We start from the raw sequence: 18,350 nt of genomic DNA on the forward strand, positions 1-18,350 counted from the left end.
AAGGTGAAAAGGATAGCCAGACAAGTATTGAACAGAAACTTGGGCAATATTTGAGGCTGAAGAAGAGAAACAGCATGAATTGAGACTGAAATATTGGAGAGGAAATAGGAGACCCAGAAAAACACAGTGTCCTGAAAAACAGAGGAGGGAAGGTTTTCCAGACAGTAGTGGCAAGTTCTTACCGAGAAGAGTCTGAAGCACAACTTAAGAGAACTTGGGTGATGAGGGTGTCAGTAGCCACTTGTATAAGAACAATTCTGTAGGAAGGTTGTTTTGTTTTCCAGCAAGGAAAAAAATGTATGTGTGCTTGAAGGTTGCTTTAGGCAATACATGTGTGGTATGGATTAACCAAACTGTGTGTGACCTTGAAGTTAGGTTATAGGGAACATATCAAATAGTTACATTTTACTTCCCAAGAAGAAGACTACAGGTGTGATTAAGCAAGAAGTGGTTTAACTTTGTGAAGTTTGAGTAATCAATATAAGTAAGGAATATCTTAATTTGTCCCTCTCTTATCAGATAGCAGAGTGATTGCACACCAGCATGGAGGAACTCAGGAGAAAGTCATCCAGCTGGAAGCCATGAGCCTCCAGCCTTACTAGGAACAAATGTTCTCTGGGACTACTTTGCATGTTAAATATGTCAGAGTCCCAAATTAGCTCAGCCTTGGTCTGCAGAGTTACCAGTTCCTTTCCTCTGCTTCAGTTACTTGACATTAATACTTTCACAAATAAGATGCTTTTTAGTGGGCAGTTAGATCTTCTCACGTAAGTGGCAGCAGTGGCCTTATTTGCTGGCAGATGACATCATCACAAAACCAAACATGGTCCACTGTCGTGGCTGTGAAAAAGCAGGTGTAGGGACAGATGAAAATGGTAGCTCCTTCAGAACTATAGATGCCTACACTATGTTCATATGATTTGTGCTGCTCTAACAGAATACTTCAGATTTGAGTACGGAGTCAGAGTGCTTTTAGGTCTCTGCTGTTAAGATGGCATTTGTTGCTGTCCTCTGCTGATAGAAGTGCAGCGTCCTCACAAGGAGAGCAGAAGCACAAAGCACAGAGTACATACCCAGCCCTAGAAGCCTTTTTGTAGCATCCCAAATGATCCATGAGGGCAGAGGCCTCGTGATCTTAGCACCTTGCAACAGAACCTACCTACAGGCACTTCTGGTTTGGGAGTTGAACTTCCCACACATGACACATTCAGACAACAGCATATATACAGCTTCAGTATTGGAACATATGTGTGTGCATATACAATATTCCTTTCTTACATTCAGAAATACATTCCAAGACTATCAGTCAATACCTACCTGAAATAGGAGATGATACTGAGCCCTAAGTAACTAATGGGCATGTAGTGTAAACAGTATGAGCACTTTGGACAAAGAGAATATTTGTTTCTCTGGGTAGGAGAGAGTAGGACTGTGTATCCTATCATACTATCCAGAATGCCATACAGTTTAAAATTTATAAATTGTTTACTTCTGGAATTTTTGTTTAATATTTTCAGATTATAGCTGATTGCAGATATTTGACCCCACATAAAGTAAACCTATGGATAAAGGGAACTACTGTAAATCTGCATGATAGGCTCTTGGTGCTTTAGCTGTGGAGAAACCTTACAGTGTCAGCTCCGGAAACCAGAAGGTCTCATTACTGAAGAAAAAAGACTCAAGTCTGAAAATTGCAACTCTGTGGGAATCATAACAAGGAGATACAGTAGGGATTGCTAAAAAGTCATCTATTGGAAAAAATATTAATGTGAGCTATATTAATTGCTGATATTTGACTGGATTTGAATTACTAAAATGGCAGTTTCATTTAATTCAGGTAATAGAGGGAAAAGGAGGGGTTGACGAACCACAGTTGACTTGTGGGTTTTTAATTTTTTGGGAATAGGCGTAGCCCCTTGTGATGGCAGAAGTTTAAACAGATAACCTCAAGGAGATTGATCTGTCCTGTGGAGAAGTAAATGAGCAGGTGTTAGGGTCTGCACTTATCCATCTGCATTCCTGCTTCATTAAAACTACTTTCTGAGATTTCTGTTTTGAGAAGCTTTGTATACTTTCAAACCTTTTATCCTTGAGTCTTGTAAAAGCTGTTGAATTCTCTCCCTAGGAAAAAGAAAACATGTGCATGTTTAAAAACTGAGGATTCCTGAACTCCCCAGAGGTTTAGGTCAGGAACCCCTCACTTAAAGGCTTGAGATCTAATTCTTTTAAGTATTGATCCAACTCAACAGAATCTTCAGGTAATCGTGATGACCTTTGGAGGACTCTGGGGAACAGAAAAGGAGCTGCTGGGCAATGACTAATCCTGCCATCTTCAGAGAGCTGGTGGTTGTGCTTGTAATCTTGCATCCCATTAGGCATGATGTTTATGTACACTTCAGAATCTGATTTATGGAGCGTTACTTTCTTCCTGCGTTTGTTGTGTCATGATACATTTACATATCAGAAAGTTAAGCTTGAAATGAATGACTAGGCCGTTGCTATAACTTGGGGACAGATTATAGGTTATAGAGAGAGGGAAGGAGAATTCCCTATGCTTGTAAGTCCATATTGTAGGAAAACAGTACCTCTTTAAAGAGACTTTTGCTTATGTGTACATGTATGTCTATGTATTTGAAGAGCAGAAGAGAACAGTGTTCAGTCAAACCAGTAAAATATTAATTCACTTTTACTGATTATTCATAATAAAGATGCTTAGAGGTTTAGGTTAGGGTTCTGAGGCTGTCACTGTTAGCAGGTGCTGAGAACATAGAAGGCGTCTGTTACTATAATCTTCACTTCATTAAGCTTGCAACAACTGCTGTATACTTTTTTGTATTATCTTCTTACATGTGCACCCACATTGTCATGAGTTGTGAGGCAGAACTTTGGCCTTATAGCAGAATGGTTTCTCATTGGAGAGTTGGTTCTGTTTATTCTGCCTTCAGTGTCTATGTGTTTCATATTAATATTAGTGTTCAAGCTACTTTTGGAAAATGACTTATGTTAAAAAATTTTAAGTTGCAGCTGACATATTCTCAAGTTATTTTTGAAAGCTGTATGTAAAGAGGAGTTTTCAAAAATGGAAATGAAAAAGGCTGTTACTTTGTTACAGCAGATTATATTCAGAACAATGTTACCATTTGGGGGGAGGGAGCATGAGGCACTTCCCACATTTGATTTATTTTTTATTTTCAGGTTTTTACTTTGAATTTTGTTTTTTTCCTTTTCTTTCCTTTTAAAAATAATTTTCCGTGATAAAATTTTGTAGGTATAGGTGTTTGTCCCCCCCCCCCCCCACTCTTTCCTGATTTCCAAATTATCACATTAGTATAGCCCCTTAGTAACTGCCACAAATTTAGTTTTCTGCTATTTAAATATGTTATGGCATGATAACTCTAGGCAAAGGTAGAAAATTTAATATTGTACTACAAAAGTATATTTAAATGTTTTATTGGGAGTCTAACCTTTTATTTTGGAGTAGAGATGCATACTGCAACTTAGCTACTTCCTGTGTGCAAATCTCTATTATACCGTTCATTTAAGAGAATATGTGTATGGGGCCTGGCATGGTAGCCTAGTGGCTGAAGTACTCGCCTTACATGCATTGGGATTCCATATGGGCACTGGTCTGTGTCCTGGCAGCCCCACTTCCCATCCAGCTCCCTGCATGTGGCCTGGGAAAGCAGTCAAGGATGGCCCAAAACCTTGGGAACCTGCACCTGTGTGGGAGACCAAGAAGAGGTTCCTGGCTCCTGGCTTCGTATGGGCTTAGCTCCAGCCATTGAGGCTGCTTGGGGATTGATGACCAAGTAAGTAAATCTTAAAATACAGACCATATATATATATATATATATTTACTGAATTACCTATATCTGTTTATTTTGTACTCTGTATAAAGGCTGGCTTACATGAGAGAGAACATAAGATATTTGTCCTTTTGGGACTGGCTTATTCCATTAAGTATCTCAGAATGGTTGAGTCCATTTTGTTGCAAATGTTAGAATGTCATTCCTTTCATAGCTGTGTAGTATTCCTGAGAGTAGATGTACCACAGTTTCTTTTTGTTCATTCATCTGTTGATGGGCATCTGGGTTGCTTTCATGTCTCTGGAATATTCATTTCTATCCTTTCATTTTTAATTAAATTTGAGGTCAGAGAGAAGTGCTTGAGAAAATAAGAATGTAAATATATAAATATTAAAACAATTTTAAAGTGGCGAAACATTTAATTTGTAACATCAAATAGGCTTTTGGGAAATTGAACAATAAAGTAAAAAACAACTGAAATTCTGAGTTCAATTAGCCTATAAAGGTGCATTATGAGGTTTTGTTAATCATTCCTAGTGTCCTGGTGCTAATGGTGTCTTACCATGACTTGGAAGCTCAGTAAGGGTAATAATAATAGAATTTGTTTGAGATGGGTCAAAACTGCAGTAAATTATCATCCTGTATTATGAAAGGTAAGGAATTGTTTCTATTATTTCTAGTAGCCTGTCATTATTGTTAATATTGAACATAATTAATTGAGGACACAGTAGAATACATCAAGTTGTGTTCTATGGAGATAGTCATACATAGTATAGCATTTTCATTGTGATATTAATTAGCCTTAGGGGGCATATCATTATTGTTCTATGCCAACATAGTGCAATTCTATTTTCTGTCTTTATTGGAGGTGGAACTATTGAAAACCATTAGCCCAGTGTCTTTAGTCTACCAAAGAAAGCCTTTTCTTAGCATGTAAGAAAATGGAGGCACACTCAGGAGAGCTGCTTGCCTGAGACTAGTTAAGAAGGCATTCAATGTTTATGTGATCAGGTTTCCAAAGTCACAGTCTAGGACTCAAGAGACTAATCAGTGCATATGAAACATTGGAGAATAGAAAATCAATATTTACCTTCCTTTCTTAGAATTGCTGGTTCATTTTTGACAAATGTATTTGGAGACTCACAGCATTAAGTACATGAATTGCCAGATGGTATCTAGTAGCTTTTTGTACTGTTTGAATATGCTGACCTGTATAGAGTGGTAATGAAATAAGCAATTGCTTTGGGATGGTTGTGTTAATAAAAATTAATTTGATTACACTAAGTAGTTTTTGTGGATATGCATCTGTGTTATTAGAGAGCAGTAGAATATAAAAATCTAAAGAAATTATTCAAAAGGAGCATAATTACACTAAATGTATTCAAGATAATCACTTTAAAATTAAAAGCTAAACAGTATCCTTTCAGTGATGAATTAGAATTTCAAATTAGATATTGAATCTGTTATTGGACAGTTAGTTTACTTCATATTTGCATAAGTTACTTGTGTGTATGCATATGCATGTGTGTTTGGGGCTATCTCTATTTTGGTAGCAAATTCTGCACCATTTTAACTTTAGCTCATTTTTGCCCTGTGTATTTTATAGGATATATGATCCATAGAAAGTTTAAATGTGATTTGACAAGTTTAGCAAACATTCCATATAGGAACCCTTATCTTAGAAATTCCTCATTTACTTCAACACTTTAAAAATTTACAAAACTGTTTTAATAATGTAACAAGAACAGATATTATATATTGTCAAGGTATATTTCTAAGAAAATAAGTGTGCTTTTACCCTTTTTCCCTCCTTTGTTCCTTCTCCTTCCTTTTTAAAAAATATTTGAGATAACACTTTAAATTTACTTATGATCACCTGCTTAATAATTCATAAGTGTGGTTTAAAAAGAAAAGCAAAGTAACGGACTGATGCTTTGGCTCAAAACACTAACCCTGCACTTGCTAGCACTGGTGTACCATATGGGTACTGGTTCTTTTCTCAGCTGCTCCACCTCCAATCCAGCTTCCTGTTTATGGCCTGGGAAAGCGGCAGAGGATCCATGGGCCCCTGGCTGCACATGGGAGACCCAGCAGAGGTTCCTTGCCTCTGATCAGATCAACTCCAGGCTTTGTGACCATTTGGATAGTGAACCAGTGGAAGGAAGGTCTTTCTCAATCCCTCTCATTCTTTAAATTTTCCTTTCCAATAAAAATGAGTTAAGTCTTTTTTAAAGTAAAAATTAGATCACTGCTCCATAGGAATCTGATCAAGTACTATAAACAGTAATAAAATCACTCTTACAAATTTAGATTTTTTACTCTTAGCTACCACAAATCAGAGAAAACGCATTTGTTTTTGGGGTCTGGTTCTTCCACTAAACATAATGGTATCCAATTGAATCCATTATTCTGCAAAATTCAGGATTTCATTCTTTTATATGGATGAGTAATATTCCATTTGGCACATACTACACTTTCTGTATTCAGTTGTCCATTCACTGGCACTGCATTGATTCCATATCTTAGCTATTATGAATTGAATTGATATAAACATGGGGATTCAGATAACTTTTAATATGCAAATGTCATTTTCTTTGTATATGTTCCCAGGAGTGTGATGGCCAATCATAAGTTAGATCTGTTTTCATATTTCTGTCTTCCACAATGATTGTACCAGTTTACATTCTCATCCATAGTGAATTAGGCGACTCCTTTCTTCTCATCCTCACCAGCGTAGATTGGTTTTTGAGTGTTTTGATGATGGCTATTCTAACTGTGGTGAGATGATAACTCGTGATTTTTATTTGCTTTTCCTTGATGGCTGGTGATCATGAGTGTTTTTCCATGGTATGTTGGCCATTTGTGTTTCATTCTTTGATAGATGTCTATCCTTGTCCTTTGCTATTTCTTTTTTTTTTTTTAAAGATTTATTCATTTTATTACAGCCAGATATACATAGAGGAGGAGAGACAGAGAGGAAGATCTTCCATCCAATGTTTCACTCCCCAAGTGAGCCACAACGGACCGATGCGCGCCGATCCAAAGCCGGGAACCTGGAACCTCTTCCTGGTCTCCCACGCGGGTGCAGGGTCCCAAAGCTTTGGGCCGTCCTCAACTGCTTTCCCAGGCCACAAGCAGGGAACTGGATGGGAAGTGGAGCTGCCGGGATTAGAACCGGCACCCATATGGGATCCCGGGGCTTTCAAGGCGAGAACTTTAGCCGCTAGGCCACGCCGCGGGGGCCCCCTTTGCTATTTCTTAACTGGGGTTTTTCATGGTATTCTTAATGAGTTCTTGATCTTTTTAAAACCCTAAATATTAATCCTTTAACAATTGCAATATTTGCAGATCTTTTCTCTTATTCCATTGGTTGTCTCTTCAGTTCGATGAATGTTTCCTTTGCTTGCAGAAGCTTCTTGGATTGATGTAATTTCATTTGTCTGTTTTGGCTGTAACTACATATGTTCTTGGGATCTTTTCCAAGAAGTCGTTGCTGATGTCAGAATCTTGAATGGTTTCCTCAGTGTTTTCCTCTGATAATTTATGGTTTCAAGTTACAGATTTGCCTCATTTTGAGTTGATTTTTACGGAAGACGCAAGATAGGGTTCTAATTTCATACATTTGCATATGTACATCCCAGCACCGTTTATTGAAGAGCTTGTCCTTTCTCAGAGAGTGGTCCTAGGTTGTTTGGCAAATATTAGTTGGTTTAAATGAGTAGATTAATTTCTGGGTTCTAGTTCTGTTCCATTGGTCATATGTCTCTTTTTGTGCCAGTATCAGTTTGAATTATACTGCCTGTATTATGTCATGAAATCTGATATTACTATGACTCTAGCTATTCCAGCCCTTTAGGGTCTCCATATGGATTTTAGGATCCTTTTGTTTAAATCTGGGGAGTGCATCTTTAGTTTTTTGGTTGGGATAACATTGCATCTGTAAATTGTTTAGATAATATGGATATTTGACTATATTTATTCTTTTAATCCACAAACATGAAAGATATTACCTTTACTTGGTATTCTTCCATTTCTTTGTTTCAAAAATTTCATTGTAGAAATCTTTCACATTTATCATTACATTTATTCCAGGGTATGTATGTATTTATTTTTTGTATAACTATTGTTAAAGGGATTTTCCTTACAAGTTCTTTTCCCGCTATGGAATTGCTTGTGTATACAAAGGCTAATGATTTTTGTGTGTTTATCTTATTTTGTGCAACTTTGCTGAAAATTCTTATGAGTTTGAAAGGAGCTGAAATGGTATTTTTGAGTTCCTTTTACACAGGATCATGTCATCTGTAAGCAGGGTAATTTGATTTTTCATTTCTAATTTTTATGCCCTGGTTTCTTTTTCTTGCCTAATCGTATCTAAACCTTGTGAAACTATAATGAATTGTATGAATAAGAGTCGATATCCTTGTGGAATCTCAGAAGAAATGTTCCACCGTTCCCACATTCAAGATGATGTTCACTGTAGGTTTGTCATATATTGCAGCTTTTTGTTTTTATCATCAAGGGACATTGCGTTTATCAAATGCTTTCTTTGCATCTGTTGAATGATACCTGGGTTTTACTCTTCAACTTTTGAGTGTAAATTATCAGGTTCATTGTTTTGTGTATGTTGAACCACACTTGGTCTAAGTGTATGTTGTTGGATTAGAGTAACTCGTATTTTGCTAAGAATTTTTACATCTGTGTTCCTCAGGGATATTGGTATATAATTATTCCTTTATTATATCCTTTTCTGTTTTTTTTTTTTGGAATTACTGTGATGTTGGGAGAATTCTCTCCTTTCCCTTTAAATCTATTTGTATAGCGTGAGAAGAATTGAAATTATTTCTTCATTATAAGTTTGTTAGAATTCAGTAAAGCCATCTGCTCCTAGGCTTTTCTTTATTGGAAAGGTCTTTATTACTCTTTCATTCTCCATCTTTGGTTAATTTAGGTTTTAAAAAAAGCTGTGAAGATCAGTGTAATTGAGTGCATTTTTTTTTGGTAAAAAATAAGTAAAGTTGGCGAACCATTGACCTAACTAATCTCCAAAAAAAAAAAAAAGGAGGAATAAATCAGTAAAATCAAAAAAGGGATGTGTTACCTTTGATGCTGCAGTAATAAAAAAAAGTGATCAAGGATTATAAAAGCTGGATGCCAATAAGTTGAAAAATCTAGAAGATATGGATAAATTTCTAGACACAAATAATGTACCAAAATTGAGGTACCTGAATGCTTTTAAGTCTTAAATAAATTCTTTTTTTTTTTTTTTTTTTTAAAGATTTATTTTATTTTTATTACAAAGTCAGATATACTGAGAGGAGGAGAGATAGAGAGGAAGTGGAGCTGCCGGGATTAGAACCAGCGGCCATATGGGATCAAGGCGAGGACCTTAGCCACCAGGCCACGCTGCCGAGCCCTTAAGTCTTAAATAAATTCTTCAAGATGCAGTGATTTTTCTTGGTTTATCCAAATCTCTGCCAAAACTTTTGTAAATATGCATTAACATTCTACATTCCTTGAATTAGACATACAGGAAACTATTACTGATGGGAATTGATTATGGAATTTTTTGCATGTGACTGGGTTGGTTTAGATTTTAGAATCACTTAGAATTTCCGCGTGTACTGATTTATTATCTTACTCATTTCCAAGCTTGCAGAAATATCTATTAATAGTGCCTAATGTTAGTTTTAGCTTTGTAGTTTGCCAAAATTATTAGATACTTAAATGTGACATTGCTATCAGCTATGTATGTCATTGTAAGAAAACATAGGTTCCATGTAGGAGTATCTCATTGGATTGTTTTCAATTCAGAGCAGTTCGTTGGAGTCAGACGTTCAACTGTAAAGTTTGTGTATGTACTAAAATTAAAATGTCAATGAAGTAGTCACAGGATGTGGTTAAAAACTTGGATTTTCTAACATATCAGTCACTCAATACCATGCCAATTAACTCCATAAGGCTCCAAACCATGGTTGATGTTATCTTGTGGCTTTAGTTGGTCGGGACGATATTCTGCCAGCTCTGCCTTCAGACCAGAGATGGTCTCCCCAAGAAACCATTCAATTTATCTGGACAATAAGATGCTGGACTCTATGCAAAGTACATGCTTGCAATGAAAGAATTATGACTGAATTTAAACGTAATATTGCAATAAGGTGGAGGAATCCACCATGGGGAGAGGTTACGGGGAGGGGTTGGAGGAATCCCAGAGCCTATGAAACTGTCATAAAATCAGATGTAAAAAAAAAATGTAACAATCAGTTAAAAAAAAAAGTTTGTTGCTCAGGATTCACCGTGATATCCCATGTTTCCCTCTTCTCATGTTTTAAGAATTGCTGTTGCCACTTTGAATAGTGACAAAAACGTGTTAGAATAATAGCTGTGTTTCTCATTTAATCTTCTTCTCAAAACAGTCTATCTAATCTCTTGACAAAAGGAGAGTGCTTTATGTTTTTAATATGACCTTGGTATATATTTTTGATCTTACATCTTACAAAGCCTGAAGAAAATAATGCTGGGAATGTTTTAGGATGCTGAAATGAACCGAAGATCTTCTCGTCTGCCTGGGTACTTGGTTTGTCTTATTTATCATAGAAAATGGGAATATTTTTAAGGGAAGATTTGTTGAGAACCCCATGTGATTAATGCTATTGTATTAAATGCACAAGTATTGATGTGTCAATGAAATATGAGGCATTTTACTTAATGACATTTTAAATGAATCTCATTGTAGGGAAAGCCTGTGGGAACACCAGATGCTGGTGCTTATTTCCGTGTGCTTGCGGAGCATGGAGTAGCTGCCTTGTTTACAGCACCAACCGCCATTAGAGCCATCCGCCAGCAGGACCCCGGGGCAGCCTTGGGGAAGCAGTACTCTCTGACAAGGTGAAGTCGGGGAACACAGGGCACATTACGTGAAAAACTGCACAGAGAATCATTGAACATTCTGGTTTGTTTGCTACTGTTTTACCTCTGTGGAAAAGGCCAAAAGAATTTCAGTGATTTTTTAGAATGACTTCCAAATACAGTTTTGAATTAGTTGGAATTCTAACCACAGTATAAATATTTAAAATTACTAATCATGTTTATTTCAGTTCAAGTCTTACCAAAATGCCTACTTTTCTTCTTTACCTACCCTAATTATATTTTCCTTAAGAACCTAAGTGCTGATTTTTATGAATAATACACAAATATATAACTGTGTAAAATAAGCATTCTCCTATCTTGGTAATAGAAGTACAGAGGGAAAATATTTAGATTAAGGTACACAGATAAAATGTGATGATTGGAGTCCAGCTTACATGTGTTGAAAGAATGAAGCAGACTGTCTTACCTCTGTTCTGTAATACTGTGCTTTGAACAGTCCAGGTATTTTTCTGCTGGCTTATTGGCATCCATTTTTATTTAATGATAGGTATATTCAAATATAATTATAGTAATTTCTGTCTTCAAGGGAGCTTTTAAATCGATTCTTGTTGAACTCTATGAAACAGGTCACTATCCTAGACTAATATGAGAGATTTTGTGGTTTGAAGTAAAAAAAAATGGGCTTGATGTAAGGCAGTTTGTGTCCATGCTCAACACAAGCATATTTGAGTGTTACATTATTAGGACTTGGAGGTTTTAAGTGGGTGTCAAATATTACTTTGCGTAAGACATTTTGCAGTTTGGTTGAGGGTGGTATATGTATTTTTTCCTCTCTTCAGGAAAATCACATAAATAGCAGTCTAAATTTACATAAAATGGAATGACAGTGTAAAATACTTTCACTAAAAGGGTGTTCATAAAATGAACATTCCATTATATTTGCCCTCTTCCTGTTTGTTCATTTACAATGTTTCAATTGAGCTTAATTTATTTCATCTCAAAGAATAGAAAAATAGAATTCGATGGATATGTCTTAGGGTATTTATGAACTCCCCATACCTGTAAGTTGATTCTAAGGACTTGAAGGTAGTAACTGCAATTACTGCAGTGTTGTTTACTGACAGGTACACCTGATTGTAGGGCGTGGGGCTGTGAAACCTTGGAAAGGGGCTTTCATTTCCTTAGCCTTCCTTATCTATCCATACATAGTTTTTGAAGAGTTATTTAATTTATTTTAAATTCAGTTACACAACAAGAGACAGAGATCTTTCATATAGGATGCCGGCGTTACAGGTGGAGGCTTAAGCTACTACACCACAATGCCGACCCTTATTTATTTTTTTAAAGTTTATTTATTTGAAAGTAAGAGTTAGAGACCTTCCATGTATTGATTCACTCCTCAGATGAGTATAGCTTGAAGATGGTAAGTCTGAAGCCTGGAGCCAGGGGTGTCTTCTGAGGGACAGGGACCCAGCACTTGGGCATCTTCTGTTGCCCAGACTGTTAGCAGGGAGCTGGGTGGGAAGCGGAGCTGCCAGGAAATTAACTGGCTGCTGGTGTCACAGGTGATGGTTTTACTTGCTACACCACAAAACAGCCCCCCATACATGGTTTTAAAAAAATCATCCTTTGCATAATACCAACTTCTCACTATTGTTTTCAAGAAAGTGTGGCTAGACATGGCATATGAGATGTTAGTGTAAATAAAATTGTGACAGGTTCTCCTGACCATGCTCCTCTGTCAATAGGCATTTTAGTTATTGCCAAATAATGGACACATCAATTTTTATCTGATGTTTAGATATTCAGACCACAGAGGCATGGCTTATTTACTTTATTAACCACAGAACACTACTAATAAACAAAATTAATGTTAATGCTTTTAATCATACTATTCTTTAAGATTTATTTACTTTTATTGGAAAGACAGATTTATGTGAGAAGGAGAGACAAAGAGCCTCCATCTGCTGTTCATTCTGCAAGTGGCCACCAGGCCCAGAGCTGAGTCGATTATTTATTTTTACGGGAAAGTCAGATATACAGAGAGGAGGAGAGACAGAGAGGAAGATCTTCCATCCGATGATTCACTCCCCAAGTGACTGCAATGTCCGGTGCTGTGCCCATACGAAGCCAGGAGCCAGGAACTTCCTCCAGGTCTCCCACATGGGTGCAGGGTCCCAAGGCTTTGGGCCATCTTCGACTGCTTTCCCAGGCCACAAGCAGGGAGCTGGATGGGAAGTGCAGCTGCCGGGATTAGAACCAGTGCCCATTTGGAATCCTGGTGCATTGTAAGGTGAGGACATTAGCCGCTAGGCCACCATGCCGGGCCCAGAGATGCACATTTTTGAAATGAAAGAAAAGACAAGAAACTTGGGGCAGAAGACTCAGGAGCTACAAAGACATTACGTATCAGTTTCAGAAAAGGGAAATAGAAAGATTGTTACAAAGGGATAAGAGAGTTGAAAAACTAATCACCTATAATGTTACAGACATGGATTCCATGTGGGAAGTAATCAACATCATTTTGAAGTTTAAAAACATTGATGCTATAAAGAAAATCCAAAAAACACCCAGAGAGCTGGAGTGCACCATAGAATCTTCGAAGTGATGAAGAATAAATTGAAAATGAAGTTTATCTGAGGAGTAAGGGCAAATAAAAATTATTTTTTTTTCTAAAAGAACTTAGAATACAAAGATTTTCTTAGATGAGGAAAAAAATAAAGGGAAATAGTTAAGATCCAAAAAACAGTAGTGGTTAAATTGAAGAAATGTGTTAGTAAATTTATGTAATTATTCTCTATGATAATTATAACTTCCCTTCTGTAGCTGTAATTTTCAAATAAAGAAGTAAATAAATAAATCTTAACAAAAATCTTACTCCAAAAACCCAAGAATTAAATAGATGTGGGTAAAATGTAAGAGGCAAGTTGTGCTTTTTTTATTAGTTTATTTTGTTCTTAAAGATTTTACATATTTGAAGAGCCAAACATGAGTGAGCGGGAGGAGAAAGAGGATGAGGAATTGGGAGAGAAAGAGATCTCCTGTTTACTGGTTCAGTTACCAAATTGCCGAAACAACCTGGCTTGGGCCAGCCCAAAGCTTAGAAGCCTGAATTCCGTCTGGATATTCTGCAAGTGACAGGAACCTAAGTGCCTGGGCCCCGCCTCTGCTTTCCCATGCTCTTGGGCAGGGCAGAGCTGGATCAGCAGAGCAGTCAGATTTGAACCACTGTATGATGTGAGATTCTGGGTGTTGCAAGCTTGCTGTGTCTCCTGGGAAGTCATCTTCTGTTTGACAGAGAAATTTGAGTTAGACTACTTCTTCTGAAAATTGGTATTGGAGCAAGAATCAGCAAATAGAATGTAAGAAACTAATTTATGGAAAAAGTGGCTTAACAAATGAAAGTAAATATAGATTTTTAGTAAATAGTGCAGAGATAATTGGTTCTATTTATAGAAATTTCACTTTCTGCTGTATTTGTATGCAAATTACATTCATAAATATTGGTAGGGTTAAAGGCTAAAATTAAAAAACAAGGGATTAAAGTTTTCAGAAGGAAACATAAATGACTATTTTATGCGTTTTGTAGGAAATGCTTCTTTAAAGCATAATTTACAAACCATTAAGAAAAAAATTGTATGAAGGAATAAGGGGCCTGGCATCATAGTCTAGTGGCTAAAGTCCTCACCTTGAATGCGCCAGGATCCCATATGGGTGCTGGTTCTAATCCTGGCAGCCCCACTTCCCATCCAGCTCCCTGCCTGTGGCCTGGGAAAGCAGTTGAGGACAGCCCAAAGCCTTGGGACCCTGCACCCATGTGGGGAAAAGGGAAGAAGCTCCTGGCTTCTGACTACAGATGGGCTCAGCTCCGGCCCTTGCAGCCACTTGGAGGGTGAATCGGTGGATGGAAGATCTTCCTCTCTGTCTCTCCTTCTCTCTGTAATCTGAATTTACAATAAAAAATAAATCTTAAAAAAAAGAAATCAGTAAAACATTTTAACAAATAGGCAAAATATTTAGATAGTTAATTCATGGAAAGGGAAATGGGATAACATGAAATATTAAAAATATTCAAGATCATTAAGGAACTGGAAAATGAATTTACAACAATGGCATTTTACTTCCTCCTTGTAAGCAAATATTAATTTTTACCAGTGACACATATTAGCAAGCATATCACAGGCAGAATTTTTTAGCCTTGTTATTATAAGTATAGATTAATAAGCAGCTAGTAATATTAAATAAACTTATGTCCCAGGGAAATGACCCAGCCAATACTAATATGAATTGATAGGAATGAGAAAAATTTAACAAATGGGGGCAACGAATCGTACTTGAAAACCTAAGTAAATAAATAGATTAAAAAGTGGCTGCTGGTAAGTTTAATAAAATGATGGGACAGTATAAAAATACTATTTTGTGTTATATTTATGCAGAATGAATGCACAGACATGTAGCAAAGGCAGAGCTTCAGGTAGGAATGAGTTTATTCAGGCATGAAATACATCCCAAAAACATTTCTTAAAATTAAGTGAAAGTGATTCATAATACATATAATAAGAGTAATTTGAAAAATATTGAAATGCTGAGCTTTGTTTATTCATACATAAAAGGTCAGAAAACAAAAATATATGAGAATGAAAAACTGGATGCCTCCTGGGCTGTGCAGGCAGGTGTGTGGGGGAATAAAAAGTTTTAGGGGAAATACATTGCTTTGCAGTCATGAAACTACAAACTGTGTACATACAAGTTCGTTATATTGCTCTCCACTCTTGTATGTTTTCTGGAGAAGTTAACCATTTCATGACAGATAATTCCTCCTTTTCTACATGCACGTTTGAATTGAGGCAGGTTATGTCATGTTGATAAATCAAAGGGCATATGGATTTGTGAGGGAGGGAGGGGTGCATGAACACACATATCCCTTCCTGTTAATATAGATGCTGACAGCCAAAGAAATAACTGTTCTGTTTTAGTAGCTGTGATTATTAAGGTTTACACAAACAAGAGCATCTACAAAGCCAAAACATCTTGAGAAAGTTACAACCATTTTTATCATCAAAGCTCTGAATGTGCTCTTGTGAGCGTCATTGGAGCGAGTTTGGCTGTCTCTGGGAATGTCGTAGAGCTGCGTGTGAGAGATTGAAGCATCTAGTTCTCATTACTAAGCCGTTTTTAGATTTTTGCCAATTACCATTCTTCAAAACGTAAAGTTCAATAACTTATAGAACTTAGAGAAATATGACCTCTGTGCCAGTATTATGCTTTAAAATAACAAAATATTTGGTTTTCATTTTTTTCCCTCTATTGCTAGAATAAAGACTTCAGCCTAGGGAGAAGTTCTTTTTATCAAATAGAAAGCAAGTTGAGACCGATAATATGGGAGAGCAATTGAGGTTTCTGTGACCCTGGGCTAACACTGAAAACGCTGAAGAAATTAGACACATAAATATGAAAGTGTTGCAGTGTAGATGTAGAATCCAGGGTTGAAAATTGAAAGCGTGGGCTTACTGGTAAGTACATTTGAGGATAAGACTGCTAAAGGGAAATAAATTATACTTAGCAGTTAAAATGTTACACATCTTCCACTTACTTTAAACAGATATTCAGTGTACCTTTCTGTGGTAGTCTTGATAAACATCTTGAAAAGTCCTGTTTAATAAATACAAAATTTGAAGGATGATATATGCATCTCCAATAAGTTGGTAAACCATAAAACTGACCTCACTTTAGGTGTATAGCAGTTTTTTTAATTTCTTAAAATACTATTTATGATTGCAAGTCTATGCTATTATCTTTAAAAAAAACTTTCATATAGTGTGGAATATATACATATGTGTGTGTGTGTGTATATATAAATTTAATGAGTAATGTATACCTTAAGCAGAAATAGTAAGGGAAGGCCGCTGTGTTGGTACAGGGGCCCAAGCACCTGGGCCATCCCTCTACCACTGAGGCACTCGAGCAGGGAATGCTGTAGCCATTTGGGAAGAAAACATGTGGCTGGAAGCTTTCTCTGTCTCTGGTTAACTCTGCATTTCAAATAAATCTTTAAAAAATAATGTACATACTAGCAATTTATAATTATTCTAGAGTTTTCCTGTTTTCACCAGAATATATGATGGTATTATCATTGGTTTTGGTTTTGTGTTTATGGTGGTGATAAAAAATTAGCTTGAAAATCTTATTCCCTTATTATCTGAAAGAATTTGTCTAAAACTGATTTTATTTAAATGAGTTCCTTGTAACATTTACCAAGAAAATTTTATGGTCCTCAAGTTTGCATTGTGGGCAAGTATAATGAGTTCAGTACCTTATAATTCAAGTTGTTTTTTGAATTGGTCTTTTAAAATCTATTCTTCAAATGTTTTCATTTGTTAATCTTCTAATATTGGTTCTGGTTCTTTAAGCTTGATGTTTACGTTATATTTTATAACTTTTTTTTAGAGTACCATTGGTATCTACTACTACATTTTAATTTAGTTTAATTATGATTAATTACAATTAATTCATTAATTACAATTTAATTAATTTACTACTACATATCTACTACATTTTAAATTTTTTATCCTTTTGTTTTTTAGTTGGCATTTGATAGTTTTTTTCTTGTAACTCATACCTTGGGTAGCAAATGTTTTCAGTTGAGTCTAGTCTTTGACTTTGCAAGTTTATTTTTTTGGTACTTTTCAGTTAAAAAACTTCAATTTGACATTATTATTAATGAATTTTTGGCTATCTGATAATTTCATATATGTATTTCATAAGCACATGCATTAGAATTATTTAAAGTTTATGTCTGATAATGAGACTATCTGATTTTCTCTAATTTTTTCCTAAGGTCTTCTTTTTTTCCTGTTGTGTATTTGATTATACAGTTTTGTATCCAGTTGTTAGAAAAGTTTTTACCTGTTTTGAGATTGGATATTGTTACCTTCCCACAGGCTTCCTCATATTTTGGTGCAAAGTATTGTGTGAGAAAATCACTTATGTCCAGTTAAGGACTTAATTAATTTGAAGCTATACTTCAGTAATTGAGATAACCAGTCTCCTTACAGCACATTACCTAGCATGGTTTTGTTCACTAGGAGAAATTCAGTGTTAAGTACATTTGCTTAAATATTTGTTACAGGAGTTAAAATTGTTGCATAGTTAAGTTTTATTCCTAAATATAAGCTTTATTAATGCTATACATGACAATCAACAATTGATTTAAAAAACCAATGTTTTATGTAGTTTGAAGAGTCCTAAAACAAATAGCTTGTTAGTTTCTAGCATATTTATGGAACAGAATGATCTGCATAATGTTGATGCTTTTCTAAACTGCTAACGAGCTTACAATATTTGCCATGCTTCCAATAAATAGTAGAATATCATGCCTTTCCATTTTGCTTATTAGTGTTAGCATGATAATTGCTTCCATAATATTGCGAATACAATTAAAATGTAAGGAGAAAAACAACAGCCAGCCAGCTTAAAAAACCACAGTAACAAATGTAAGCTTTATTGTATGTACTGTGGGTTAATGTTTTTTTAACTTATGGTGTTTTCCATCATGTCATCAATACTTCACATTTTTTATTTCTGTGCCCTAAGTATCATTTGCTCACATAAAGCAGAGGCACAATCTTCTGACCCTCTGCGATTATTTACATTCATCTGTGACTTCACAGATTTTGC

The 18,350-nt window shown here is 35.9% G+C and overlaps 1 protein-coding gene across 4 annotated transcripts in view; it reads left to right on the top strand.

Annotated features, from left to right (window-relative positions):
- Positions 1-18,350, top strand: part of ACSS3 (acyl-CoA synthetase short chain family member 3) — a 168,204-nt gene that overhangs the window by 91,746 nt on the left and 58,108 nt on the right. For all 4 annotated transcript variants that reach the window (XM_058673280.1, XM_058673278.1, XM_058673279.1 and 1 more), the window contains one exon: positions 10,540-10,691. In XM_058673280.1, the coding sequence (XP_058529263.1) occupies positions 10,540-10,691 (152 nt within the window). The remainder of the gene's footprint in view (positions 1-10,539; positions 10,692-18,350) is intronic.

This window comes from Ochotona princeps, chromosome 15, assembly GCF_030435755.1.
Source record: "Ochotona princeps isolate mOchPri1 chromosome 15, mOchPri1.hap1, whole genome shotgun sequence".
Lineage (NCBI taxonomy): Eukaryota > Metazoa > Chordata > Mammalia > Lagomorpha > Ochotonidae > Ochotona > Ochotona princeps.